General features: G+C 56.4%; 1 protein-coding gene and 1 pseudogene across 8 annotated transcripts in view; one reads left to right on the forward strand and one right to left on the reverse strand.

Annotated features, from left to right (window-relative positions):
* The window catches only part of PXN (paxillin), a 66,560-nt gene that overhangs the window by 2,230 nt on the left and 45,987 nt on the right, over positions 1–18,343 (reverse strand). For 4 of the 8 annotated variants that reach the window (XM_049101475.1, XM_035706337.2, XM_035706336.2 and 1 more), the window contains 13 exons: positions 9,845–10,071; positions 9,421–9,536; positions 8,939–9,075; positions 8,640–8,841; positions 7,700–7,835; positions 5,150–6,043; positions 3,718–3,993; positions 3,192–3,488; positions 2,474–2,572; positions 2,026–2,196; positions 1,690–1,863; positions 1,094–1,175; positions 787–935 (listed from right to left, as the gene is read on the reverse strand). In XM_049101475.1, coding sequence (XP_048957432.1) covers positions 787–935; positions 1,094–1,175; positions 1,690–1,863; positions 2,026–2,196; positions 2,474–2,572; positions 3,192–3,488; positions 3,718–3,993; positions 5,150–6,043; positions 7,700–7,835; positions 8,640–8,841; positions 8,939–9,032 — 2,574 coding nt within the window. In that variant the 5' untranslated portion in view covers positions 9,033–9,075; positions 9,421–9,536; positions 9,845–10,071. Of the gene's footprint in view, positions 1–786; positions 936–1,093; positions 1,176–1,689; positions 1,864–2,025; positions 2,197–2,473; positions 2,573–3,191; positions 3,489–3,717; positions 3,994–5,149; positions 6,044–7,699; positions 7,836–8,639; positions 8,842–8,938; positions 9,121–9,420; positions 9,537–9,844; positions 10,072–10,340; positions 10,473–18,343 lie in introns of those variants that run through there. The other 4 variants (XM_035706338.2, XM_049101474.1, XM_035706340.2 and 1 more) reach the window with 4 other exon arrangements.
* On the forward strand, positions 11,422–11,534 carry LOC112677039 (U4 spliceosomal RNA; annotated as a pseudogene).

Genomic DNA, 18,343 nt, shown 5'->3' on the forward strand with positions numbered 1-18,343 from the left:
ACTCTCACTTGCAGAGCACTTCATACATGCCAAGCGCTGCACTAAACTCTGACTAGATTCTCCCAACAGAGGAGGCAACTGAGGCTTAGAAGTTCAGTAACTTGCCTAAGATCACACAGCTAGCTACTAAGTTGCACAGCCTGGACTCTAGCATAGGTCTGACTCCTGGGCAAGTGGCTGCAACACTGTGCCCAGAAACCAAGCTGCATACTTGGGTATAAAAGGTACTGAGAAGGAACGCCTGCCTCAGTGGCTGAGTGGCTGAGTGTCTGCCTTCAGCTCGGGGCATGATCCCGGGGTCCTGGGATCAAGTCCTGCATTGGGCTCCACCCAGGAAGCCTGCTTCTCTCCCTTCTCCCTGCCTATGTCTCTGCCTCTCTTTGTGTGTCTCTCATGAATAAATAAATGAAATATTAGGGGGCCGGGGGAAGGCACTGAGAAGTCCTGCAGTGAGTAGTGTTTCCCAAACTTATCTGGTCTGAGAGCCCTTGTCAGACCCCTAACATCTGTGGACTCCCATTACCACCAGAACACAGTTTAGAGACCAGTGCCTATTTCCACTGTAGCTTGTCCACACAGCACAAAGCTGGGGGATGTGTCTAGCTTCCTCTTGGTTTCTCCCAGTCTCACTCTGAGCCTTGGCCCAGGACCCACTGTATCCCCTATCTGCTCACCCCTTTAAGAATCCCCAAGTTAGATCCAGAGAGCATAAGGGGGTGAGGATAGGGGGGACCTTTTCTCCCAGCTGCCCACTCCCAGCTCCCTCCAGACAAGGGGGCTCCTTACCCGGCACACAAAGCATTCAGGATGCCAGAGAGTGTTTAGGGCCGAGATGTAGTTCTCCAGGATGGCCCGGGCACAGCCGCCACACTTGGGTGCGAACATGTCAAAGTAATCCTTCCGGCAGTAAGCCTTGCCATCTTTCTCATGGAACCCTGAGAAGTAGGGGTTTGGGGGGCTGAGTGAGGGTCTCTAGAGATGGAGCCATCCTGACTCAAACAACAGCAGTCTCCTGCCCCTGCTTCACAGGAGCAGCAGGGGCGGGGGCAGGGGAGGGGCAGCGGGGTAGTCTGCCTGTGGGTCATAGTCATACCTTCAGGACCAAAGAAGGCCCCACACTGGGCGCAGAAGAAGTGCTCAGGGTGCCACGTCCGGTCAAGGGCTGTCACCACTTTCTGTGAAAGCAAGGTGTGGGATCAGAGCTCAGGTCCCACAGCAGAGACTCCCAGGCAGGACTGTCTTTCCTGCCCCCACCCTACCCAGAGATCAAGTCTCTCCTCACTGTGCTCTCATTACCACCAGGAATTCCAATTTAGTGAAGGGCTGTGACATGCCAGCCACACTCTCTCCTCCTGGATCTTCACATGCAGTTAATGTCACAGGTTCTATTGTGACTCCCATTGTATAAATGGAGGTATCAACAGCAGGAGAGTGAGGGAGCCAGCACTCCATTCCATTTATCGGGGCAGGACTCCTAACCCCTGGAGTGTCAGCAGAAAGGAATCTGGTGTGGGAGGTGGAAGGGCGGCAGAAGGGGCCTGCACCCAGCCCGGGTGTGAATTCCAGTCCCATTTCCTAGCTGTGTGAGCTCGAGCATGAGTGACCTCTCTGAGCATCAGATGGCACAGACAACAGTGAAGAAGGAATGTGCCAGCACGGCTGGCCTCCTGCCATGCCACAGGGACTCACATCCAGGATGGGACCGTTGCAGTAGTAGCAGCGTGGAGAGAAGAGGTTGTGATAGTCCTTTTCACAGTAGGGCTGTCCATCCCGCTCAAAGAAGTTCCGGGATCCAATCTCCTCTTGGCAGTGGGTGCAGACGAAGTGCTCCGGGTGCCACGTCTTTCCCATAGCAGTCACGACCTGACAAAGGAGGCAGAACGTGGCTCGGGGTCCTGCCTACTGTGGAGCACCCTCCCCAGAGGAGCAAAACTCCCTGTGCCGCTGCAGCTCCCACCCCCACCCCCATCCCCATCCCCATCCCCTTCCCCCTCCCTCCACCCACTCCACTGCCACCTTCATCACCTGCCCGGCAATGGGCTTCTTGCAGGCCCCGCAGACCCCTTTGGCAACTGTGGCGACCCCCAGTTTGTTCAGGTCAGACTGTAGGCTCCCCAGCATACTATCCAGCTGGCTCCCAGGCTTTGGGGGCCCCCCAGGGGGAGAGCTGCTCCCCGTCTTCCCCTGCGCCATGAACTGTGGAGAAAGAGAGAGGGGCAGTCAGGACTTCCAGGCCTGGGATGATGCCTTGTGGCACCGTGGCACCGCGGCACCGGGGGCTCGTCTCCCTCCTGGACAGATGGGTCAATAGGGGCAAGCAGTACAACCTCTTTCAGGGCCTCTAGAGCCCAGAGGGAGGGAGTGGCCTCCACAAGACATCCTGGTGGTCAGAGGGCTCGAGGCACCCCACTGGCCTGACCAAGGCCCAGAAAACAGGCAAGCAGGACCCTAAGCCCCCAACCTCAGCACTGACCCCTCCCTCGTCCTGCCCTTCGGGACTGCTCTGCCTGTCGTTCGGAGGCCAGCCGGCCGCCCACGCTTCTCCATCCGCAATTTGTTCCAGGCCCTGGATCTTGGATAGGGGAGGAAACGAGGACAAGAAAATGTTTTTTAATTAAGGAAAAAAAAAAGACCTCAGTATCGGACCATTTCACAAAAGGGAATCTAGGATGAGATAAGAGGTTTCCACCACTGCCCTCCCACCCCCACCACCACTGGCAGTACCAGAATCAGGAGGAAACGTCAAGGGAAAAATGACCCAGAAAGAGAGGCCCAGGGAGGGATGAAGGAGGGGAACAAGGTAAGCCAACTAAAGGCATGGACCCAGGAAAGGAAGGCAACAGGCAAAGAGCAAAGAGGCCTTCCAGGTACTGGCCCGGGGGCTGGAGGGGAGGAGCAGGCTTGGTTTCCCTTTTGGGAATGGTCTCCTCATTGGAGCCTGGGGCAGGGCCAAGGGGCATGGGGAAGGGGCAGCAGAGAGAAGCCCCACTGGGAAGCAAGACATCAAGGGGCTGGGAGAGTGAAGAGCAGGTTAAGAGAGGGTCCAGGGTCAAGGCATGGTCTACGGAAGGGCTGTGGTACTATCCTGACTTGTGGACAGAGGGCCAGAGGGTGTGTGCATGTCAATGTGCCCGCAGGTGTGCACAGTGGGGATATAGCCTGGGCAGCAGGACGGGGACAGGGAGGCCTGCCTGCATCAGGGGGAAGAGCGGGTCCTCGTCAGTCTGGCAGCCCACGGACCTCAAGGTGAGGGGTGCAGGAGGGGGAGGGGCAGGGCCCTGCACACCCTCCTCCCGAAGCCCGGCTGCAGCGCTCGGGACCCCAGGGGAACCTCGGGCGACAGCAGAAGGCCCCAGGGGGGAGGGGGCACGCAGGCTGGGCGAGCAAGAAGAGTCTTTGCACTGCTGGAGCAAAGGGACAGGAGGAGAAGAAGCCAGAACAGAGAAGGTTCTTCTTAGGGGAACGGGGGAGCCAGGAGGGAAGACGACCTGGGAAGAAAGGAGGGAGAGATGAAGCAGAGCGGAGGAGAAGGCAGTGGTGCCATCCCCAGGCTCCTCCCTGGGCCTTCCCACCCTGGCACCAAGAGTGAGGCCAGGCTCACCAGGCACACGGTGCAGGACTCCTCCCCCCCTCCTTCCCCCACACAGTACATCTCCCTTCCTGGGGAGGATCAAGATGCCTGCTGGCCCTGGCCCAGCCCCAGGCACTGCTCGCTACCTTCTCTACAAGCTGCCCCCCAGCCCGCCTCCCACGAGGCTGCACGGTGATGACGACGCCCTCTGTCCGCCAGTCCTCGGCAGAGGCCCCCGCCACCCCCGTGGCCTCCTCTGCCTCCAGCTGGATGCCCAGCCGCCCCTGCAGCTCTGCGATGAGCCGCTCCTGGGAGGGGGTCCTGCTCAGGGTGGCGGGATCCAGCCGGCGGCGAGGGGAGGGCTCCCGGGACATGGGGTGCGCGTGGCCAGTCTCCCGGCTCCTCCTGATCACAGAGCGGATCTGAGGGGGGAGGGGGAAGCCGTCACAGTCCCACTCGGGACTCAGCCAAGGCTGCTCAGTCCATACAAGGTGCCGCGGGTGGGAGAGAGCAGAACAAACCGCCCAAGAGCCAAGCTGAGGTGAGGTGGAGGCAGGGGGCAGAGCAGACACCCAGTGCTCACCTCCAAGTCACCAACGACCTTGGGCAAGACTTCACTTTCAGGGGCGTCAGCTTCCCTAAGCCTTGAAATGGGGTTAGAGTATTTTCTTGGCTGCCTAAAGGGGTTATGGCAAGATTAACTGAAAGGATGTAAGTGGACATTCCTGAAAAGGCATAAGGCTCTTTCTTTTTTTGGTCTGTAATAGAAAAAACGTGATCTTTCCTCTCGGTAAATCTTTTAATTGTTTTTTTTTTCCTTCGGTGTATTAGAACCTGCTTGTTTGTAGTGGTTTTGGTTTTGTTTGTTGTTGCTTCACTTTGCTTTTGAAAAGGACATAAAATTTTAATCAACCAAGAAGCAAATAAGAATAGTAACGTCAGCCATGGCTTATTGAGGACCAAGAGCTGAGTTCTCAGCAGTTTCCAGGCATTACTTCATTAACCCTTGGACATGACAGGGGAAAATGGTCTATTATAACTTCCCTTCTCTTCTTTTTTTTTTTTTTTTTTTAAGTAGGCTCCACATCCAACATGGGGCTGGAACTCACGGTCCTGAGATCGAGAGTTATATGTTCTACTAACTGAGCTAGCCAGGCCCCCTTACTATCACCCCCATTTTAAAGATGAGAAAGCTGAGGCTGGTGGGGGATTGCCCAAGGTCACACAGGGTGGCAAGTACTGGAAGCGTGGCTTGAATTCAGTACTATCTGGTTCCAAAGCCCATGCTTTTAACCATTTTGCACACATCACCTCAGGAGGTCAGGGACAGCCCATCTAGAGGAAAGAGCCTTAAAACAAGCAAGAGGCAGGTTGTCACTAAGAGAATTTCCAGGGCCCAGAGGTTCCCTGCCCCACAGAACCCACTGCTGGTCAGTAGGGTCACAGGCCACGCAATCTTGGGATTTGCTGCCCAAGCAGACATGCACAGAGTGGGAGGCTACATGCAGTTAGCCAGGAGTGGCCCACACTCAGGCCTGCCAAGGGCCATGCCTAGCAGCCGTGCGAGCTTGCGCCTGCCTGGCCAGAGGTGGAAATCCTCTCAGTGGTGTTGGGTGTGTCCATGACCATGGCAGGTGGAAGCTCCGGCTGTTCCCTCTTGGCCTCAGCAGCAGCTTCGGTGGTGGCCCCTGGCCGCTTGGGGGTCTCAGGTCCCTGGGTTGGCCTAACCAGGCTTCCCCTCACGGGATTCTGTCCACCTAACTGCTCCTTGTCAACTGGGGCCAGACAGCTGCTTTCTGGCTCCCCTGGCTCTGGCTTTGCCCTCTGCTTCCACTGTCCACATTCCTTTGTGAGACTCCAGGTATCTGGGAAGATAGCCTGACGGTCCACGGCCACGACAGCTGGCTCAGTTACTTCCTGGAAGCTGGGTGTGGCTCCGTGGGGGATCTCAGGCCTGAGTGCCTCCAAAACCCACAGCTGCTCCCGAGTGACAGCCATGGCTTCCTCTGGGTACAAAGTGTTGGCCAGCAGCCCATGGGAGTCTCCAGGCTCCTGGGGACCTGCATACCCAGCTTGGCAGGGTGGCGTGTGGCAGGGGGGAGCCCTGGAAAGCTCACTAGTAATGTTTGGTAGGTCTTTCCAAACCTGAGCCTGGCTCTCTGCACCACATGGCCCCAGAAAACCCTCCACAGAGGGAGACCTTGAGTTGAGAGTGTCAGGTGTTGCCTGGAGACCAGCCAAATCTAGCCAGCTGGGAGCCATAGGAGGCAGAAGGCCCTGCCTGTTATCAGGGTCTTCAAAGCAGAGGATCTCCTGGGTGGGAGCATGGCCTCCAGAGGAGAGCTTAGCAGTGGATGGCAAGAATCCAGAGGGCCCAGAAGGAGGAGGAGAAGGAAAAGGTATGTGGTGTGGGGATGGAGCTGGTTTGGGCAGCAGCCCCGGGGAGTTCAAGGCCACAGCAGAGGAACTGGTCTGGAGAAGGAGAAAGACAAAAGGCAGAAGAAGGGAGAGGTGAGGAAGGGTGCTCACTGCATGGGGTGGGCTTGGCCTGAGGTTTCTGAGAGGCCATCTACACTTACACTAGACTGACGTGGCTGAGAAGCTGAAGCATGGGGACTGGTCTTCGAAAAAGGCCCAGACCCCAAAAAAAGGTTTGCCTGGGATCCACATCCTAGCAGAAAGCAGCCACTGAGCCCTGCCTGCAGGGCCACCCCAGTCGGAGTAGGAACAAGGGAGAAAAGGCTACAGAGAGTGGACCATGAGAAACAGGTGACCAGGAAGGGCAGCCCAAGCACCAATCAAGGGAGAGTCGGCCACAGGCAGCTGCTCTGCTTCTTCCAAACTTGGCTCAACTTGGCTGTCTCCCCCTGACAATCCCAGCCTTCCTGTGTCCCCCAAAACTTCCTCTCAAGACATGGCTAGAACAAGCACAGCTTCTTGTGGGGCACGACAATACTGGCTGTCTCAGAAAGTAAAAACAGGGGCACCTGGGTGGCTCAGTCGGTTAAGCGTCCAACTCTTGATTTTGGCTCAGGTCATGATCTCAGGGTCCTGGGATTGAGCCCTACATTGGGGGCTCCGAGCTCAGTGGGAAGTCTACTTGAGATTCTTTCCCTGTCCCTCTGTCCCTTTCCTGCTCATACTCTCCCTTTCAAATAAGTAAACAAATCTTAAACAAAAAAAGTAAAAACAGCCTCAAGGGTGATAGCGCAGGGCTTCTCCAAGGCCAACACCAAAGTCCAAGGAACTTATTTCTGATGGTGGCCACTCACCACCCAGAACAGTGGCACAGAAGGGTCATAGGGCCAGGCAGCTCCCATCCCCCACTGTGAAACCCCAGCTGGAGGGACTCTTGGAGACACCCTTAGAGCCAAGAGCACTCAGACTGCTTGCTCCCCTTCTCATGTTCCCTCCTTCATGTCCCAAAGGTCCTGGGCAGACCCACATGGAAGGGTGAAGTCAGCAATTGCCAGAGAACAGTCAGTATCAATCCCCACAGAGGCATAGCATCTTCTAAATAAAACATCTTGGGTCTAGCAGGTCTGGGAGGCCCAGGAAGGAGGGGAAGGGATGCCTCATGCAGGACAGGCCCAGAGCCCTGTGGTTAGGTTTCCCACAGACATAATCTGTGGGGACTCAGGCCTGTGGAGGGTGGTGGGAAAGATGGGGGGAGGCTGGCAGCAGAGACCTGTGTATTCAGGAGCCAGAGGCAGAAAGAAAAGGGATGTGTTGAGGACAGCCAGCCAGTGTAGGAGATGGGGCTCCAGGGCAAATGACCTCTCAGGCACAGGATCCCAGTCCCACAAGGTCCAGCAGAGAACACCCTCCCCCACCAAAAGCAGCCATTAACACAGAGGCCTTTGTCTCAGCCTCCTGATCCCCTTGCTTGGTGGTTGGGAGCTGGGAGCAACCCAGGAGGAAGGAATTTCCCTGCTAAGTGCCTCTCTGCCTTCATAGGCTGTGGGGCAGCCCAGTTCCCATTAAGCCTAGACTGACCCTCCTTCCCTGGCATCCTGGCAAACCAGAGTACAGTAGGGTCCCAAACACTGAGGGCCCGAGTTCCCGCTACTCACACTGAGGTACAGAGGAAGAAGGAGGGGGCAGGGAAGAGGAGAGGTCTTGGGGCACCTTGAAATCCGATAGGGAGGCCATCAGCTCGTCCAGCTCCCTGGTGGCAGAGGAGGCTGAGATGCGTGTCTGCTGCTGGCTGGAGGTGACTCGTTGAGGGCTGCTCATCTCACCCTGGTTCACAGTGATGGCAGGGCTATAGGGCAGGCACGGCATCAGCAGGGACCCCAGAGTCCAGCTCTGGGTTCCCCCAGAATAGCAGCATCTTAGCTTTCACATTGGAGTCCCCCCACCCCTGACTCCAGAGAAGCCCAGCAGCATTCCTGAGAGGGAGGGGACAGCCCTCAACTACTGGGTGAGGTGAACAAGCTGGCATGGGAGAAGAGGGCAGCTCAACCAGCACCCTTCTCAGGAGGACACCTTGGCCCTCCTAGCCCGAGTTCAAGCTCATCTATGAAACAAGTCCGAGCCTGTGTGCGTCCCCCCACAACATGGTACACATCCATGTGAGATGCTTCCAACAACACGGTAACATGGGGAAGAAATAACATTAGTAACCACCAACCACGTGTGAGCCCGAAACCATTCCAGGTATATTACGTGTACTATTGGGTCTCATCCCATCAAGGTAGGTGGTCTTATCGCCATTACCCTATATCCCTTTATCCCATTTTATAGACAGGAAAACTAAGGCTTGATAAACAACAGAAAAGACAGAGGCAAAGTCTGAACCCTTACAGTGTGGCTCCGAAACCCCTGCAGACAGCCACTGGCACCCTCGGCGTGCACCGTGTCATCTTTTCTGATGGGTGGTGGCTCACCAAAGGCAGGCAGGGTGTCCATGGGACTCCACTAACCCCCCAGGGCCTGGTCCGGGGCCTGGCAAACAGCAGGCCCTTGTGGAGGGAATCGGTGACAACTGGGCCAAGTGGATGGACACAGATGCAAGGGTACTGCTGGGCAAGACGTTCCCCACCCAGGAGAGCCCGGTGATACTCACACGGGGCTGGGCACGGAGCTCTCCAGTTCGTCCAAGAGACTCTCCACACTGGGCCGCACGTCCTCCAGACCCCGGCCCCCATTCCGCTTGGGCTTCTCTTTCGTTAGGGGCCCGGCTTTGCCCCCCACTGGGCTGTTATTTTCTGGGATGCCATAGTGGGGGCTCAGAGCCCCGGGTAGCGGGGGGCTTGAGTTGGCCTCATCTTGGAAGAGCAAGAGAGAAAGGCTGCTCAGTCCTGCCCCCCTGGGGATCCAGAGCCCAGCAGGTGGGCCCCGAAGGCTCCCAGGAACCAGTCCTACCTGTAGGGAAGCCTGGGGGGTTATGCTGCACCGCGTTCAGTTCCAGCAGCAGGCGGTCAAGTTCAGAAAGATTGCTGCCGAGGGAGGAGCTCATCACCGTGGGTGAAGGCTCGGCCGACTTCTGCTTGTTGGGGAAACTGAGAGGCAGAGGGGAGGCCACAGTGAGAGGCGCCTCTAAAGTCCTCAGGGAGAAAAAGGGAGGAGGACTGTGAAGTCTCCCCCAGCAAGAGATGGGAGAATGGGGAAGGGATGTGGTGAGAAGAGGGGAGGAAGTCTTGCCTCAGCTCCTCAACGACACAGGGTGACGTGACAACCCCGCCACTCCATTGAGATGGCAGTGCTGAGGCAACTGGGCCAGTTCAGAGGCAGTGGGAGCTGGCCAGGAGCCTCGGGGCCTTCTGCGGGCTGTCACCAGGCCTGATCCCTGGCCTCAGGCCTTCCAAGCAGGAGGGGGAGGAGCGCACAGAGGGCTGCACCAGTACCTGTAGACGTGCTCTTCCTCACCAGCTCGGGGACACGGAGGGCCGGAACTGTCCTGGGGGACAGGGGCACTGGAAGTTTTGGTACTGGAGCTGTACACAGGTGACGGGGGCTGAGGCTGCAGGGAAGAGAATGCTCAGGGCCTCCCCCAAGGGGAGGAAAAGGAACAGCCCGAGTCACCCCCAGGAGGCTCCTGCTCACAGTCAGTCTCACCAGGGAATTTCCACACTCTGGCCAGGAGACAGGTGATTAACACTTGGTCACTTGCCCCTTCACGTGGCATCTGGGAGACCCAGCTGCTTCCTGGCCCCTCTCCCCATCCCCCTGATCCCATTCCTCCCCCAGCTCCCCAAGCTGCTGCCAGACAAGCTCCTACTACCCCAAAGCCTCTGTTCCCTGTCTTCCCAGCCCCTGTCCCCACCTTACCTGCTGGTGGGTGAATCGGGAGGCGCTGGGCTGCCACTGGTCTAAGGGGTCAAGGATCGTCCCATTGAGGGCCTCACTGGATGGGGGTGGGGGGACGGGGGGTGGCACAGCGATCTCCTGGTATGTGTGGTTTCCAGTTGGGTATGAGTAGGGGGTCTCCTCAGACAAGAACACGGGCCGTTTGGAGATGTGGGAGGTGGTGGACTCCAAGTCTGCCAGCAGGGCGTCTGCAGAAAGAACACGCTGAGAGCTAGTAGAAACCAGGGATCCTGGGAACACACTGTCCAGTGGCAGTGCCCTCCCTGCCTGCTGCACCCAAGAGTCAATGACTTCTGAGCACCTGCCCCACCCCTGGGAGAAATAACCAGCCTCAGGGCAGGAAGCAATCAGCCCAGACCAGCCTGGGTAAGACCAGCTTCTAAAACTAACCTATTCTCCCCAGCCCAAGACCCAAGATGCTGTGGAAGCTCCTGGGCTGCCCTTGGGGCTCTCCTACCTCTGGCAGTCGGGCACCTGCATTCCCTCCCAACAGGGCTGTACAGCTGGCTGGCTGGAAGTCAGAAATGCCTGCCTGGAACTCCGCACTCTGACTTCACAGGGCAAGGCGGGGAGAATGGGCGGGAGGGGCCCCACGTCACAGGGGAGGGGCCCAGGCAGTGCCAGGTCCCACTTAAATTCCAGGAGCTTAGGCTTTCTCAGCAACATCCCTCCCACCCCAAACTGGAGTGGTCCCTGGCGAATAGTACCTGCCTTTCTGACCAGGTAGAAGCAAAACCCCAGGCTCCATTCTCCTTCCAAGGCCCTGGGCTACAGGGTGAGGTACGTGGGGAGGTGGGGGCTGGGTGGAAGCTGGTGCAGTATTCCCCACCCCCTCAGCAAAGCAGGGGGCAGGACTGCTCTGTAGGCTGTTTCTGCGGAAGCCTGGCAAGCAGCCTGGGCCCAGAGGCTCCAGGGCCCCGCTACTCTGCTTTTAACAGCAGAAGGGAGCCGAATCGAGTACAAGCTTCCATTACCCGGGCACTGGGCAGACAACAGGAGGGCCCTGGATCTTCCCAGTCTCCAGACATAAGAATAGCGGGAAGGGCAAGAGGAGGAACTGCTGACAACCCCTCAGCTTCAATCCTCCCCTCCTGAGACCCTCAACAGCCCCCACAGCCCAGAGGGCCTGGCCCCAACACCACACCCTCATTCCTATCATATTCAAGGACTTGCTCACTCTCATTTCCCTGCCGACCTGCTGGGGGTCAGGAATGCTCAGTCCCTGGCCCTCAGGATATTACTTATCAGAAAGTAATGGCTGTATCTATTGTGAATCACTAGTAACAAGCACTACTCTGTGCACTGTGCTCTGCAGTGTGTGTATGTGGTCTCTCCATTAATCCTAATACTGGATAAAGCTGAAATTCTGATCCTCCCTTCATAGATGGGGAAAGGGGCTTCAAGAGGTGGTGGAACCTGCCCAGATAACAGAGCCAGTGAGAAAGGACTGTCTGGCTCTTCAGTAGCCCCAAACCCCAAAAATCTGACCTACAAGAGTATGCTATGATCACAACATGATGTAATATTTAAACGGTACAAGCTTTGCGCAGTGGCAGAATCGTAGCCAATGAGGATTATCCGAGGCGCGATTATTGCTAATTGAAAACTTAAACGGTACAACTTCCTGAATATCTGGGCCGAGGCTTCCTTCCTTACAGCCCTGTCCTCAAGCCTACCCCTGCTAGGTAGAGAGAAGCAAGACCTCCCAGCTGTCTGCCCTGCCCTCCTACCCCCAAGGCTGACCACATCTACCCCCAGCTCCTACCCAGCTGGTTGGACGGGGAGCCTGTCACAAGGCTGAGGTCCCTGGCGCCAGCAGCCCAGCACAAGGGTCTCCTGACTTCCAAGCAAGGTCAGTTCCTATAGCCTCCTCCCCCTACAGATCTGCTAGAAGAGTCTGGCTTCCTGTCTCTAACAAAGCAGAACTAGAGGCAGTCAGTGTATGCCTAGGTAATGACAGACCAAGAACCGGTGTCGAGGGCCAATCTTACTGGCCTCTGAACGACTGCACCTGCTGCCTTGGCTTCATACATTTCCCCCGCGCCCAATTCAGTAGGGGCAGGGGCTCCACTTCTCCATTAAAGGCAGTTTGGAAAACCCCACAGGGTTCCCCAGTGCAGGCACCATGTGCAACCCCACCAGGAATAGCAGGAGCAGCTGCTATGCTTGACCACCCACCAGGACCTTCACTTGTGTTGTTTCCCTTCCTCCTCACAGCAACACCAGCATGGAGGGTAAAAGTGAGGCACAGAGAGGTGAAGTATGTGCCCATGCTGCCAATGCTGGCTGACGGGATACAGCCAGGATCTGAACTCAAGTCTCTCATGTTTCACACACTCAGTAGAAGATAAATGGTTCCCCTCTCCCATCAGACTCTCTGCATGAGGCCTTCTATCTCCAATACCCTCCCCTAACTTGCCTGACTCTAAGTCTAGTTTACAATTTCACCAGGCTCTTTTGAACACAGATACATGTCTGTTGGTCAGAAGGAGCAGTCCTGGGGGTACGGAAACCAAAGATCCCAGGAGTTCAAGTCCTAGCTCCTCTTTTTACTCTCTGCAGCCACACAGAAAAATCCCTCTGCTCCACTGAGCCTCAGCTGGTGGGGTAAGCCGAGGTTCCTAACTCCTACCTCCCAGTATTGGTGTGAGGTTCTGGGACAGCAGATGCTACAGCGCATTGGAAGCTGCAAACATCAGATCTTGTTTGTTTTGTGAAATTCTGAAAAACATCGTCCTCCAAGGAGATCAGAGTAGGAAGCAAAGTACTGACAGCTCCTACATCTTCTATGGGTAGAATCTGGACAAGACATGACCAGGGCAACCTTCGTGAGAAAAGTGAAATACAGTAACATTCAAAGTGAAGTGTGTGTGGATGCCGGGGGAAAAGCCATCAAACTTATGTCTATCTGAGTGAGAGAGCATATGCACAACCCAGAGGACCTCTGGGGTAGCTTCCTTCTCTCTATGCACCCCTTATTACTTTGCTCAGTGACTGCACAGGACTTGGTATCACTGTCTCCCAAAGCCCCCCACAAATGCTTCAGGGGAGGCAGCCAGGAATATAGGAAGCAGGAAAGGAGGCCTCTGGCCTCTACTTCAGATTCCTATGGGGGCAGAAGGCTGCCATGTCTCCAAAGCCTGCAAAGTGGTTACAGGCCAAAGTCTCCTTGCCAGCTCAGCAAACTCCTCCCCTGCTTGAGTAAATAACAGACGGCGAAGGAAGGCTGCTCCAGGGAGTCCACTCACAAGAAGTAGCCCATAGGTGGGTCCTCCAGTTTTCAGCTACACCTACTACCTGGTACCTAACTCTAAATACCTGGCTCAGAGTCCTTCTAAACCCAGACCCCAAAGGAGGTGGGATATCATCCCTCTCCCAGTGTTTGTAGGATATGCTCCAGATACACAGAGGCAGTACCGGAAGCAGGCTAAGGAAAGCTCCTTACTTCCTGAGGATTTCTCCACTAAGTTTCTGGATCTAATGCTGAAACCGTGCAGACAAGTCAGAGCCACTGGGACCACCCAAGCCATCCTGCACAAGGAAGCTCTCCCTGGGGCTTCCCTTCCCTCTTCTGGAAGAAACCACCCAAAGTGCTACTGGCTTTTTGCCTCTCTGGGCCAGCTGATGCACGTCCTGGCACTTCCACCCACACAAGAGGGAAAGCGGAAGTCTCTGGGTGAGACAATCTGACGTGTTGGGGGGAGGGGTACTCCTCTCCAGGTACGTGGGGGAGGGGATGGCAGGCTGGGTGCAAAGTCTCCAGCCCACCAGGGGCAAAGGACACCCAGCTCCGCCCCCGGCGAGGAAGGGGTGCGGCCCGTCCGCCGCTTCCCGCCAGAGGGCGCTGTTGGCCCGCCTGCTCCCAGCCGCCGGCACAGTAACCGAAGGTAAACTCGCGCAACCACGGAATTTCGAGCCGGGGAAGACCTGGGAGCCCCTGGCCATGGGCTCTCTGGGGAAGTTTCTATCCCGAGATAGAAACTCGGCCGACGGGAGGGAGGGTGCAGCTACGGGAGGAGCACGAGGAGGCCTGGGTGCCAGACCTCCCACCTGGGGGCCCGGAGCACACGAACATGAAAGGCTCCACCGAGGGGTGACGCAGCCCCGCGGGGCCCCGAGACCCCCAGGGACGCACGCCCCCTCCGCAGGCGCAGCGCCCGCGGGCGTCCCCGTCCCCAGTCCGTCCCCGTCCCCGTCCCCAGTCCGTCCCCGTCCCCAGTCCGTGGCCCCGCTGGGCCCAAGCAGCCGCTCAGATCAGGAGCGCCTTCGGGCCCGCAGGCCGCTCGCTGGGCAGGCGGCCTGGGCGGCGGGGGCCGGCGTTTACCGGACAGGCCCAGGCGAAGAGGCCCCTTTCCCGGGCCCCACGTAATCCTGAGGGTGGGGGTGGGGGTGGAGGTGGGAGCGGGGGAGCCTCGGGGTCTGCAGCCCCGAAGGGGTTGAGGGGGTTAAGACGCAGACGTCCCCAGCTGGCTGCCCAGGGAGGGAGGGGATAGAGGGGCCGGTCTGCCTGCATTCCGGGATGCGAGCCACAGCTGCGCCCCTCACATTCCCAAACCAGCCCAGCGACGCAGGACAAGGGCCGCCAGGACTAGGGCAGCCGGGGCCCTTTTCATGGCCTGCAGACTGTGGCTCTGGGGACCCAGGCTGACCCAATGACACATGACACCCTATAATAAGTTAAAGAGACACAATGGACCCCTTCCACCTCCACCCCCAATGAAGTATTAAAAACAAGTTAGACTCACAAGCCTGGCTTCCTCCTACCCAAGCCCTGGCCACTTCTGAGTGTGTGATAAAGACTGTCAAGACCAGAGCTGGACAGAAGCCAAGAGATAAAAGTCTATCCAACAGGATCCCTCAAGTATGGGGGGGTGGGGGGGCATTAGTGTGGGTGAGGGAGGACCCAGGCTACTCCATCCTCTCCTCCCAGGATTTAGACACTAGATGTGGGACACCTGGGTGGCTCAGTGGCTAAACGCTCTGCCTTTGGCTTGGGGAATGATCCTGGAGTTCCAGGATTGAGTCCCACATCGGGCTCCCTGCATGGAGCCTGCTTCTCTCTCTGCCTATGTCTCTGCCTCTCTCTTTCTGTATCTCTCATGAATAAATGAATAAATTCTTTAAAAAAAAAAAAAAGACACTAGATGTTAAACTTGCACAGGGGGATTCTCAGCCACACAAACTCTGCTCAGTGACCAAACTGCTTCGCTGGGCTGCTTAATGGTTCTTGTGTCTCAGTTTCCTTGTCTGTCTGATAGGAATTCCACCATTTGACTCACAGGAGCAAGGATCAACATGAGAAAATGGATACACAGTGCTTGCTTAGCACTGTCCCTGGAATAGAGCACACTCAGTAAATTGCTAACCTGAGGAGATCTGGTTCTCAGAGAGATGATTAGCCCTGGAGGGGCAAGAGAATGTACCTCTCCTTCTTTTTTTTTTTTTTTTTAAAGATTTTATTTATTTATTCATGATAGTCACAGAGAGAGAGAGAGAGGCAGAGACACAGGCAGAGAGAGAAGCGGGCTCCATGCAGGGAGCCCGATGGGATTCGATCCCGGGTCTCCAGGATCGCGCCCTGGGCCAAAGGCAGACGCCAAACCGCTGCGCCACCCAGGGATCCCGTGTACCTCTCCTTCTTATCCCAGGCCTGAGGCTAAGGATGCTGCAATCCTGGATGAGTGGTTAGAGGTATAGTTCTGGGGAAAAGAAAGCCACCCTGGAGAAGTGTCTCCACAAGGTCTTCACAGTTGGGGCAGGTACATGGGGTAGAGGGTGGGGGAGTTGTCATCCCTTTCCAGAGGCCACAGGATCCCCTGCCACACTAGCCCAAGTGCTGGGCCCCTCACCACTCTTCCACTGGCAGCCCTAGGCTGAACAAGAAGAGGTGGGGTCCTTTAGCCTTCAGGAAGACCCCACCTCAAAATGCCTTGTATTCTTAAGGCCTGGCCTAGGAGAGTCCAGTCACCCACCTCCTTTCCACAGGCCTTAACTCAACTTTTGTCACCCCAGGGCAGGGGTTGGCATGGCAGCTCCTTAGGAGCTAACGAGCAGAAGGAAGGAGCAGCAAGCACCACCCTGAGAGCTCCAGCACAGGAGGCAAGGGGCTGCCATTGCACAAGAGACCTCCCAACAGTCCAGGGCCAGCTGTCCACCCCTGCCATTTAATATGATATCGAACACTGGCTCAGCAATTCTCTTTCTCACAAGTCCTAGAGAGGCCCAGTCTTGGGCCTGTCTACACTGCTGGGTTCAGAACTCTGGGCAAGGGAAGTTTCAGCTCCTTGCTGACCAGCTGCTCAGTCCAGTGGCCTCAAGTGTCAGAGGAGAAGCTGCCCAAGCTCAGGGGTACAAGCAGTGAGTGGGCTGGGGTTCAGCCCTTCCTAAGGTAGGAGCTATGTAAACAGCGGGACAAGTTATTCAGGGATGGTCTCATCTCAGCCCCTTTGCCGAGAGACTCTTCCAGATTAGGAAGGAAGCAGGACAAGAAGGAGGGTTCCCCCTTCCCCCAGCCCTGAGCACATGAGCAGTTAGAGTAGAGGTAATCTAATCCACAGCTGGGTACTTTTACTCTGTGAGTAACTCCCCAGGAATGGGGAGCTGGGTATATTTATCCTGATAACTGTCCTCGGAGGAAAAGGCAGATCTGTGACCATAAGGGCCAATCCACAATTAGGCCAGATCAACTCTGCCCCTACTGGGCCCAGGCACCCAGGGCCTGGACACTGTCTAGGAGGTCAATATCCTGGAGGGGCCTTCCCTGCCAATTTGGGTCTTTGTCCACTCCAATAATTAAGCACTAGAGAGCAGGCGCCTTGTCTATCTTGCTTGATGCCTCTCCCCAGAAGCTGGGATGGCAGGGGCTGTGAGGCTGAGGAAGACGGGGAGGGAGCTGTGAGCAGAGCAAAGCCAGTGCAGAGTAGGAGCCGGGATGCAAGGATTCCAGGGCCAGCCTGCTGGGTGCCTGGCAGCAGGTCGAACCACCTGCATGGGTCATCCTCTCTTCTGTCTATAAAATGGGCAGAACCCAATCTGTCCCCATTCCTGGGAGCAAGCTCTAGGGAGGAGAGAATACAATTTCAGGTAAGATTTATAGGGCATGTCTGAGCTCTTTGGAGTTGTCTAAATCCAAGACATTGCAGTTATCTGAATCCCAGACAGGAACTGCTCTCCCTAAGGGGATGGATGAGAAAACAATCAATACTGTAGTGTCATTTAAATATTTCATAGCCATGCCTGGAGGTTATGAAGACTTAGCCACCATTCTCCTTCGCTGACTCATGCCTCACTTAACAGGAACTGCCATTTCACTGTCTCAGCCCTAGAGGAAGTGTGGGCTGGGGGTGACACACGGGAAACCAGGGGGGCAGGCCGGAGTCCTCCAATCTGCTGCCAAGAAAGCTGGGAGGTGGCCCTCTGGCTAAGGCATTTCTTCCCTGGGCTTTCCACATGCCATAAGAGGGTGGTTTCCTGTCTGCCAAGGAGCCCTTCCTTGCAGGCGCTGACACAACATGAATATGCCAGCTGGGTCACCTTTACTGGGTGCCTGGCTTGTGCCCAAGGTCACAGAGCTCAGGTAACCCCAGAACTCGAGAGAATAGAGGCAGAAAGGCAATTCCAGAGGTCACCCTGAGCTGTAGGCAGAAGCCCCAACTGATCAGGCCCCTGGCTGCTACTGAGGCTTCCCCAGGCAGCAGCAAGTGGGAGGAGGCTGCTCCTCCTGTCCAAGTTTACCTGCACACCTCCCTGTGGGAGGGAGGCAGGTCCAGGCTGGCCAGACAGCAAGTCTCTTCTATTGTAAGGAACTCATCTCCCGTCTGGGATCAGTAGGCCCTGCCCTCCCTGAGGTCCCAGAACTGCTTGTGGACGCATCCCATTGGTCAGATTTCATTTACCTCTTGGGGGCATCCAGAGACTGCTGTTCAAGGTCAAGCTAGGGCCCAACCCCAGGCCCATCCCACAGTTCCTTCAACATAGATTTACATACAAAAAGAACCACAAACCCAGGAGGCTCAGGTGCTAGAAATCTCGGCTATTTCACACTCACTCCAATCCACTCCTGCAATCAGACTCTTGCAGTCTAGTCGGTCCATTTCTGTTGCAGGACAGGGTGGCTCCTTGGGCCTCTTAGCCTGGCTAATCACTACCAGAGGTTAGGAGGAGCTCAGAAGTGAGTCATCTGCCCTACAGAGACCCAAACTGAAAGTTCAAAAGTTTGCCTATTGCAGGTCTGAGCTACGCTCTTCCCAAGTTTGTGGATTTGACAGCAGTAGTTACCCAACTCTTTGCCCATCAAGTTCTGCTCAACAAACACAGCTCGAGATGGCTGGAGAAGGGGCCAGTGTTTCCTGATCTTGGGCAATTGGGTCATTTCCCTAATTCAGCTCTCTCCCTCCTGCCTTTCGAGTTTTCTGACAGCAACCCTAAGAGCTTCGGCCCTCCCCAGCTCCCACACTTCCT

This window comes from Canis lupus, chromosome 26, assembly GCF_003254725.2.
Source record: "Canis lupus dingo isolate Sandy chromosome 26, ASM325472v2, whole genome shotgun sequence".
Taxonomy (NCBI): Eukaryota; Metazoa; Chordata; class Mammalia; order Carnivora; family Canidae; genus Canis; species Canis lupus.